The sequence below is a fragment of the Polyergus mexicanus genome, unplaced genomic scaffold (genome assembly GCF_030449975.1).
Source record: "Polyergus mexicanus isolate NDT 795.1 unplaced genomic scaffold, iyPolMexi1.0 SCAF_6, whole genome shotgun sequence".
Classification (NCBI taxonomy): domain Eukaryota; kingdom Metazoa; phylum Arthropoda; class Insecta; order Hymenoptera; family Formicidae; genus Polyergus; species Polyergus mexicanus.
The window spans coordinates 1,814,299-1,824,723 of record NW_027223326.1 but is presented as its reverse complement, the minus strand read 5'-3'; the positions used below and the strand labels follow the sequence as shown (position 1 = coordinate 1,824,723).

Below are 10,425 nucleotides of genomic sequence, written 5' to 3'. Positions count from 1 at the left end.
ATTAAAACTTGTATATATTTGTTATATTGGTATATCAATATATGTAATATTGAACTTTTAGATGTAAATGCTATCAGCATCAAATTATCTGCATTATTGGATATATCGGATATAGCTATTTGATACTGACAGCATCATTAATTGTAAATTGTATTCTAATTATAATCGTACATTAATTAATTGTAATTCATATAATTTAATTTATATATAATTATATATTATAATTGTATAATATTCAATAATATTAGTTTATATATGAAATTTCCTTTTTTTTGTAAATTACACGAAAATTTACCGAAACAACGTGTATAATGGCAATATAAAAGAAATTCTAAATTAATATATTTGTTAAATATTAGTTTTTCTAAAATTTATTTATTCTAAAAATATTTATAAACTTAAGAGCTTATGTTTTCATATCAAGGAATCATTGATAAATATGGGAAATTTTATTTCAAATTTTATAAATATCATAAATATCGCAAAGTCTTCTAATGTTTAATAAAACAATTATTGAATAAGAATGTGAAAACTCAATGTTAAGCCAATGATTAAATATTAATTTTTCGTTCAACCTTTTTCTCTGCTAAAATTGTCAAGGTATATTGAGTTGACCGCGGAAGTCATGATTCGTTCCTCGGAAATTTGTATTCACACAACGCACCGCGAGAAATGCAGGTGCAACAGGTCGACAACCATGCATCAGGTGCCTAGATATGCATGCGATGACTCGCACAAATCATTTCAATCGTCAGCCGATCATCAAGAAAAAACTCTCGATACTCTTGCAAATGTCATCGCGCGAGCCAGGGATTTATGTTCTCGTGTCATTTCTATGACATTCGTGAATTTTTGCGATTTTATGCGTTTCTAATAAATATCATAGTCAAGTTGTTTTTACATCATATTGCATAATGCAACTTCATCGGACGCACATTCAAGATGCGCGTGACGAATTCATGTACAGATAACGCAAAAACTAGAATGCAATAAATATAAAACGCAACATGTTATAAAGCTTTAAAAAAATATATAAAATGTATATTATATAATTATTACAGTAATTGAAACTTGACGATGATGATGGCAAATATAAAATCGTATTACATTTATAAAATTTTCATATGAAAATGGGGAAAATAAGGAAATCAGAGAGATTTTTCGCTTTTTCACATGATATATATTACATTCTATTTCATATATATATATTATTCCATAAATATATAATGGCTGTTCTAATATGAGTATATATTGTAATAATAATAATATATGCGTGATCTAAAAGAGAGACACATTTCCTCGAAAGAGATTTCGCGGTAAATGCGAGAAGAATATATACATCCATTTAAAAAAAAACAAAAAAAACGATTGTATTGTAAACGTGAAGGCTATCCAACTGTTTTCGAATTCATTATTCATTAACTCGCATAAATCGAGATTTCAGACAATCGAAGTTGCATTTAAAACCGCCTCTCCGCAGAAATATTCAACTAATCGATTTTTTTTTCACAGGAACATTACAAGAGAAAATTATTCAAAAAATATCTCGACATTATTATTCGAAGATCATTCCTAGTCCAAATAATTTGCGAAACATTGTTTTATACATAATCCTATGCAATCCTTTACATTCTTTTTTTTCCAGCAATCCAAACTTTGAGAAAAAAATATATAATCATAATTTTAAAACAATATTGTAATTATAATTATTAACATCATTATATATACTATAGAAAAAGATTTTTTTTGAAAATTTTTACAAGGTAGAGAATCAAGCGAAGTAATTAGATAAGATAATAATCTTCTCCAATGATAAGACTAATAATTTTAATATTAGTTATTTTGTAATTATAAATATATGTTATAGTTAACTAAATATCTATCTTTTTCATACATTTTTATAACTTATATTCTTGATAAAACTTTATTTGATTATTTCAATTACTTGGGATTATTCTAAATGACGCAAATTAATTAACTTAAATGTTCAATATCTTTCTTCTTCTTCTTCTTCTTCTTCTATCTCTTTCTACTCGTATCTTTTTATTGATATTTTCATTTTATTTCTAATTTCAATTTGCAAATTTTTTTCACATTCTCCTTTTATATCCTTAAATTTTCCCCCTTCCACTCGTTAGACAAAAGCTTTGATTAGGAACGTCAGCAATATCGTCGTCACGAAGGTACTGGACTCGAGCTTCATGAAACTGGCAGAGTTGAATCTCCCGTCGATTCTAGGCGTCGTCATCATGTGACCCTTGTGATCCATGTGGCCCATGTGATCTCTATGATCATGCATCATCGTCGTGGAGTAAGTCGAAGATGATGTTGACGCGCAAACCGTACCCATGATAAGTTCCTCGACCGATCCCGTAAGTATCCTAAAGTTATAGTCCTGCAGGTCCAATTGCGAGTACATGAAGAAGGGTAATCTGTCCGAAAGAACCCATAGGTTGCCGTTCCGATCGATCTGTCAAAGCAAGAAAGCAATATAATACGATTAAAATTAAATAATCTAATGATAAACGTAAAAGTTATGTTTACAAAATTAAAGAAATCTATTAAAACTACATTTACATAATAAATCTTACGAGCAATAAAAAATGCGTGGAGCAAAAAAAAAAAAAAATAACGGTTACTTAATTACTGTTTAATTAATAAAAAATAGCAGATAATTGTTTCCGATTTGGATATTTTGCTCTTAAATTTATCAGAATTATTTAATATTACGTTTTAATAAGTCATTAAAATTTTGATATTTCTGTTTTATTGGTATTTAATAATATACGATGTAATGACGTAAATGACGTAAAATATTCAAATTTGCGATATATATAAATAAATAATTTTATAAAGCAACATTGAGATGAATTTTTATGGACAATTAATTAATAATAGATCGTGGCAATTCGATAAATACGCGATTACCTTGAGATCGTTGGGGAAGATCATAGTCACGTTGTCCTGATATACGTGACCTTGTTGCTGAATAGTGAATTTATTCTGCGGTCTCCAGCAAGCGATGGTATTGAAATTGGTGAGGGCGTAAAAGAGAATTCCGGTTTTCGGGTCCAGGAAGCTGACACTGCTCTGGCCGTTGGGACCACGTGAGCCCAGTGTTTGAAATTCGTGAGACGTTTCTGGGGCATGTGTGTAAAATAAATTAGAACCTCGATAAACGCTTCACGTAAAGTTCTTGTCCTTCAGACAGTACAGGAAATTACCGATTGTAAATTTTTATAGTGACTGGTTCTTGAAATTCTTTAAATCAACCTTCTCGTTGCTGGAAGGTCGAGACAATAATTCTTGAATAATTTGACAGATGGAAAAAATAATGTTTTCAAATAAATCATATAAAAATATTTTATCCTTATAATTAAAATACATTTTTATAATTTTTATTCGCGAATCGTAATAAATGAAATATTAAAAAGGAGCGTTCTACAGAAAATTTTTCAATTATCTTCAAATAAGCTGCCATTAAAAAAATTAGATTGCAATATCTTATATTATTATAAGATATTATTTATTTATAATATTGTAAACGATTTTTTTATCATTTTTTTAAACTAGATATAATTATTATAAGATATTACTCATTTACAATATTATTTTCTAATTTTCTTAGAATAAATAATTTGTTTCAAAACACATAGTCCTTTTAAATAAATAATTTTGACAGCAACTATCGCAAGTAATTAATTATGATTTCGATTCGATGAGCAAATATTTAGATATTTCGTATGCAAATAAGATAAAATTCTTATAAAATTATTAAGAAACGATTTAATATCCAGACATAAATAATTTTCAAGATCCTTTTTACAATCTACGCAGAAGACAGTCATCATCGCAACGCGAAGCGTTAGACAATCGACGGATTAGGTGGTTATTATGTCTTCTTCGCGCGCAAGCTTAATTCTTTTCAAACATACCCGCAGCACTGACGCGCTGAGGATCGCGCAGCAATCTCGTGGTGATGGCAAATTCCATGCCGCTGGAGAGTGGATGATAATACATGGTGCTGTAGCCATCACCGGTCGGCGCAAGAGCCATTCCGAACAAACCATCGTTCCATTGGAACGATATTCCCGACACATTGAACTCTCCGCCCTGAGAAAGACCAGTTCATCATTCGAACTCGCCACAAAAAGCTTAGCTCAAACGATCCAATAAATGAAAAATTTCCATATTTTTTGCTTTCAAAAAGCATCTCTCTCAATTTACGCTCTAATCTCGACATATAAAATTATTGAAGTTAACAAGATATTAAGTGTACAACTTTGCTTCCGCCGTTTTTTTCCCCAAAATTCGAGGCTTTATTGTAAAAAACTGGTTATACATTTATGATTCAAAGTATTGTCCATTCCCAATGATCGTATCAATTCTTTTTGACTTTGACTCGAGTCTTCATTAAGTAATGCCTCCAATTCTGCATCTTCGAAAACCTTCTCTCTTCCACCGCTATGCGGCGCTTCGACGTGAAAATCACCGTTCTTGAAGCGTTGAAACCACTCGCGACACGTTCTTTCACTAATAGCGGCTTCACCATAAGTATTTGAGAGCATTAGATGAGCCTCAGTCGCAGATTTCTTCATATTGAAGCAGAAAATTAAAACCTCCCGCAAATGACGAGAATTTGGCTCGTAAACTGACATTTTCGATCGAGAATAACTTTATGATGCAGACACAAATCGACTAATGTTTTTATGGGGTTATGTTGACAAATGCCCAAGTTTATCGCATGACGTCTATGATCTATTTATTTCGACCACTACTTACCGCTAAAGCCATCTATAGGAAAACGGCGGAAGCAAAGTTGTACACCTAATAATTAAAAGCTATGAAAGTTAAAAATCATTCAGTTATTGGATCGAACCGCAATTTTTCTAAATTTTGCCTACCATCGGATCCGGATGGAAGGAATGATGTTTGACGAGCCAAGAGGAGTGAAGGCTCCAGGAGTACACGACAAGACCCGGTCCGCCCAGATCGCCCAGGTAGCCGTATGAATCCTCGCACGAATAATCCTCGACGGCGATATTGGCGAACAGGGAATCGGGGGTTCGCTGATCCGCCGGTATCACGTGTTTGCGCAACACGCGATCTGTCATCAGATCATAGATGATCAGCGCCGGCGGCGCCTGCTGTTCGGGGCTGCCCAGGATGTCCGTCAATCCCGTGTCCAAGACCCATAACCGATTACAACGATCAGCGCGCACGCGAAATGTCGAGACGATCTCCGGCACCCCGGCGACACCGTACTGATGGGCCTCCCAGGACGGGTAAGGAATGAGGGGTGGCGATTCGCGCGTGTCTGAAAGCCAACGAGCCCCGATACCGACGACATTAAAAGAAGAGATCTAAATCCTTTCAGACTTAATCGTCGGCTGTGTCGATGATTAAAATTTATGCTTGGTTTCTCTTGATTTAAATGATTGATCTTTCCTTCGATTGAGAATTCTTGCATATATTAGCAGCTATTTTTGTTAATCAAATTCTCGTAGTTAAATATAAATCGATGAATGCAAAAATGGCTTAGCAAAAAATCAAAAGGATGAGACCAAAAAATATCTAATTTTATTTAACAAAAAAAAATATATATATATCAAATGATTATCTTTCAATCTTATTATTGGGATAATTTCTGGAGAAAAAAAAGAGAAGAACTAATCACCGTTGAGTCTAATATAATTGAGAGTAGCGGCGACTCCTTGTCTCCATCTCGGTACCGTAATAAAGAGCCGGTCGTCGGTCACTTCCAGGCCCAAAGGCAGGTTGTCTTCCTGTTTGTAATCCGGGAATAATCTCTTGGTGTCGTTGCTCGGCCAGTCGTACTCGATTTGCTTCCAGCGATAGGCGACTCGTAGTTTGCCGATCGCGCCGTCCAACATGACAATCAGAAGCGCGATCACGACGACGATCGACGACGTCCGGTACCGCGTCGTCATTTCTCTGATATAAAATTCGATTTATCTCGTTATATTTATAATCGCGAGAGTACCGTGTCTCTTGAAAAGGTCGATAACTTTTATGACGAGGTGCTTTTATAATTCACGAGTTTTAACTTTGGTAACAGAGGACAAAGGCAGATTAAAAAGTTATCTTTTTATAAATAAAATAGAAATTTTTCAAATTAATTTGTCGAATATATATCCATCTTTTTTTCCAAACTAAAAATAAAACTTTGATTAAATTTATATGGATTTATAAATGAAAGCTTAAGCTCACGAGTTTTTTATGAGAGGGTTTATATATTATTATGTTCATATTGATATCTATATTTCATGTTAGTGTTTTTTTTTTTTTTTTTTTTTAAGGAAAATTCTAACAATTTAAAAAAAAGAATTCTGAGGGAGGAAGAAAGAGACAGAGAGCTCATGTATTATATTTCTAGCCGGTTTCTCCTTGAAAGCCGATGGCCTTCGTAGTTACCGCGATTCGTTCATTAATTAATGTAGACACGTGACTATTGCTAAATCGCGGAAACTAGGCCTCTCTGTCATCGTTCGCGTGAGAAATATACTGTGACATGCACAAATGATAAATGACGAATAACTGATAATAGTAAAATACAAATTTAATATTCAATTTTTTAGCTCGTGCACTATTCTACGAAAACTAGTGCTTCAAATAGATGAGCTTGTTAAAATTAATTTACAATATGCAATATCTCTTTTTGTAGAGCTAAGATTTTTAAATATTGATAGAACAATTATAATTATTTTATTATAATTTTATATATTATACTTTCATTATATTTTTTTTTATATAGCATATATTTTATTATACTCTGTTGTTACATTTATTTTTGTTTGTTTTGTTGTGCCTTATAAGATTTAAACATTTATTCAATTCATTGTTTAACATTTGACTCGTGCATGTTAACGTTATTTAGCTTTTTCTTTTTTACGCTGAGGAATCTTACTTTATTATTCTGACAACGAATCGGTGATCCCACATATGTTTCGCAAGTGTCTTAACTCTTTTCAATGACGTAACGGGTCGTGGAAGCAACGGTACTCATGTTGGTACCTATAGAAATTGGGAAGTCTCCCAAGTTGCAAGATATATTATGAAAAAATATCAAGGCAAACTGTAAACCGAAGCATGATCGGTGAAGAAATTTTTCTGATATAGAGTGTTAGATTTTTACTGATTAATCGAATAACTGTTTCAATATTACGTGAAGTGTTATCAAAATTCCATAACCATAACTAAAAGAAAAATTTTTAAATAAATTTAGAATCTAATGTTTCTCACAAAATATTAAATATTATTCAATAATACAATCTAATTTATTATGTTATTGAAAGGTATTAAATATTAGCAGTTAAAAATCTCCAATTTAAATTCTGATGGAATTATCCATCCACTGAGGTATCTCTTCGGCATAAGTACACGGAAAACAAGAAAGATTATTCGATGATGAAATGATGATTCAAACCTGGATATGTCATTTATACTCGAGAAACTGACAATTCACTACCGTTGTATTTGCCATCATCGAGTGTGACGGGATCTTCGAAAGTCGCTATTAGAAGATAACTCATCATTTGTAATTTTAAGTAACGTTACATACTTATATAATAGCAGGTAATAAATAGCTATTGTTTGTATCGATAATTATTCAAGTTTATCGTTATATCATTTTTCGACATCATTTAAATCGTTATTTTTACATAAATTTAAAATTAAAATTAAAAATAAAGATAAATATTAAAAGCCAGTACTAAAAACTAAGATTAAAAAAATAGAACTCTTACTAAAATATAAATTTATGTGAAATCAAAGTAAATTTAAAAAAATATAAATTAATATGATCGTAAGTGATATTATTTATTTAATAAAAACAACGTTATATAATAAAAACAATGAAAAAAATGATTAAAATTATTACAATTGTAAATTTTTATTATAAGCTGTTATCGATATATTTATATCTAAATTTATATATACAAAAAAAATTTCGTAAAATTACATGACCATGTACTTGTACGATAAAATAATGGAATTTAATCGAGGTGAAATTACTCGTATTCCGTCGAGAATTCGACGCCCTTTCTCTCTTCGAGAGAGAGAAGGCGATTTTGGTTTAGTAGAACACGGCTTAAATCACCGAGACAAATTTTCTATGTTTAACAAGGCTAATAGCAGGTAACACGGTTAACGGAAAAATAGAAAGCAATCAATTTTTCAACGGCTTTATACTCGACCCGTTAAATGAGACAAGAATCGCGCAATCCTTCATATACCGATGCATATATGTGTATTATCGATATACATGTGTGATATTTTATGCTACGCTATGCTCACACACATACACACACACACACACACAATATTATATATGCTTTAATTTACATAGATATTATACTTGCGTACACGTGTTTCATACAAAATGTATCTACTCAATTATCCATTTTTCAAAACATATATTGTATAATTTTTCGCATATATCAATTTTGTTATAATATTTCATATTTATTTATAAAGATATAATTGAATTAAAAAATTAATTTATTATTCTTACTATTGTATATTTTTCAATATATCAATTTTAACAAAAATAATAATAATAATAATTTACTTTAATTATTATTGTAATTATTTTCATCGAAGGAAATATTTTGATACAATCGCGATTATCTTGTTTTTATCGTAGATTACTTTCGTGAAAATTCGCGTGTACCGAAAAGCGATTTCACGTCGTTTGAGTTTCCTTGAAATTGCACGTGCAATTTCTACCTTGAATAGAAAGCATGAGCCATAATAGTATCTCCTTGTAAGGCAAAATATTCGCGACGAAGTTTTCTGTCAGGTCGCAAGAATTTCCCCGAGGAATTGCATATCTCGTTTGTCTCTTGCGCGATTTTACAGACTCGTATATTCTATAGACATGCTACTGCCAACTAATGCAATACGCTATACGATTAAATTTGTTCCATTCTTCGACGAAAATAGAGCCGTTTGAAAAGTAGAGAGAAAAATTCACTGAACGGAAGAATTTACGAGAATCCGAAACGTGACGATCAAACGAATCAAATATAATTCATCTAATCGCTTTTAGATAAATAATCGAAATAGTAGAAAAAAATTAAATAGTAAAATAATTTTTACAAAAATAAATCTAAAATAAATATAATTATAAAATAAATAAACTAGATATAAAATAAATATACTTTTGTGAATATGAAAGAAAATTTGTAAATAAAACTGAGAGAATTATATGATATTTCTAAACATAAATTTGATGCAAAAAAAAAGATGATTTTTATATAATCATATTATGTATTTTTACTAAAGAACTCAAATATTAGTTGATTGTTGTTTAAACAATTTTTAGGGGTATTTTCACGAGTCAAACGCCTTTCAACTATCTTTACACATCTTTTACATTCTTTTTTACGATGTTTTACGCGCGTTTTATGGCCATTTTACGAGTCTTTTAGGTTTTTCACAGTAATTTCGTATTAAAGATTCAAAAGACATTCACGCGACGAAAACAGGGAAGGATAATCAATGACGTTCAGAAATTGATTATTTACACTGAATATGCTTGATTTTGGATCACACCACAGCTCGGCTTACTTAGATCTCGTCTCGGGAGAGAGCGGCGCGACAGATTGGACTACGCGCCCCGGTTAAGCGCGACAAACTGGGAATTGGTCGGCGTAGCGACCTGGCCGCAACCACGGCAGGATTTCCCCTAGGTACATACACCGTACGGTACCGTTGCAGAGATCCGTTTGTCGACAAACCTACCGGCCACGTTAATTCATCGCGACAATCGCGCGAAGGAAGATGAGGGACGAGAACGATCGCGAAGAAATCAGTCGGGAGCTCTAATGGAGTCTGTAAAGATAATAATATAAGTAATTGCCATATCGATACTTTTTCAGGCACATAGAAATTCTGTTGACGGACGAAGGCAACAATAAGAACGCAGAATATTTTACGAAATATTTTATTTTTTATATCAAAATATGTCAATTAAAATATAAAATAACTCAAAAAGTACTTAAAATACTTTGTTATAGTGTCTTGGAAAGCTCTCGATGTCAGCTACAAGAATACTAAATAAAAAATGGGGGTTTCCATTTAAGATTTTAAAGTTGACCTTCACATGACCTTCAAATGATTTTCCAAGGTCAAATCATTGTCACCATCTTATGGCCCCCTTGAAGCCACACAACTTTTGTTTGAAACTTTTTTATGTCAGATTATTGTAAGTGCCTTAAAAATCGTGACGACCGTTACGGGGACCACCCTGTATATATAATATACAAAGTATATCTCCCTTTCCTCCTCTTTCTTTCATATTATTTTTTAATGATTTAAAAAATACTGTAATAAATAGACGTAGCACAGTCTATATATATTATATGCATACTATAATTATTATTAAAATAATTAAAATAAACA

At 31.7% G+C, this 10,425-nt stretch overlaps 1 protein-coding gene across 5 annotated transcripts; it reads right to left on the bottom strand.

Moving 5' to 3' along the window:
* Window positions 1-1,188: 1,188 nt before the first annotated feature.
* On the bottom strand, window positions 1,189-9,885 carry Yellow-b (L-dopachrome tautomerase yellow-b). Of its 5 annotated transcripts, none has more exons than XM_070296962.1 (6): window positions 9,592-9,885; window positions 5,678-5,955; window positions 4,905-5,317; window positions 3,936-4,113; window positions 2,929-3,140; window positions 1,189-2,470 (listed from the first exon to the last, which is right to left on the bottom strand). In XM_070296962.1, the coding sequence occupies exons 2-6, from the start codon at window positions 5,949-5,951 to the stop codon at window positions 2,135-2,137; spliced, it is 1,413 nt and encodes a 470-aa protein (XP_070153063.1). In that variant the 5' UTR covers window positions 5,952-5,955; window positions 9,592-9,885; the 3' UTR covers window positions 1,189-2,134. The 5 variants fall into 5 exon arrangements, with proteins under 5 accessions (XP_070153063.1, XP_070153059.1, XP_070153060.1 ...); XM_070296958.1 differs by having other exon boundaries at window positions 1,190-2,470; window positions 5,678-6,173; window positions 9,549-9,885; XM_070296959.1 differs by having other exon boundaries at window positions 1,190-2,470; window positions 5,678-6,067; window positions 9,549-9,885.
* Window positions 9,886-10,425: the final 540 nt, after the last annotated feature.

Bases quoted from the DNA above. Each gene is read 5' to 3' on its own strand.
- Yellow-b (XM_070296962.1), bottom strand. From the start codon at position 5,951: ATGACGACGCGGTACCGGACGTCGTCGATCGTCGTCGTGATCGCGCTT. The intron at 3,141-3,935 runs GTATGTTTGAAA...CACATGCCCCAG, and splicing joins TCAGCGCGTCAGTGCTGCGG to AAACGTCTCACGAATTTCAA. The intron at 2,471-2,928 runs GTAATCGCGTAT...TTGCTTTGACAG, and splicing joins TCTTCCCCAACGATCTCAAG to ATCGATCGGAACGGCAACCT.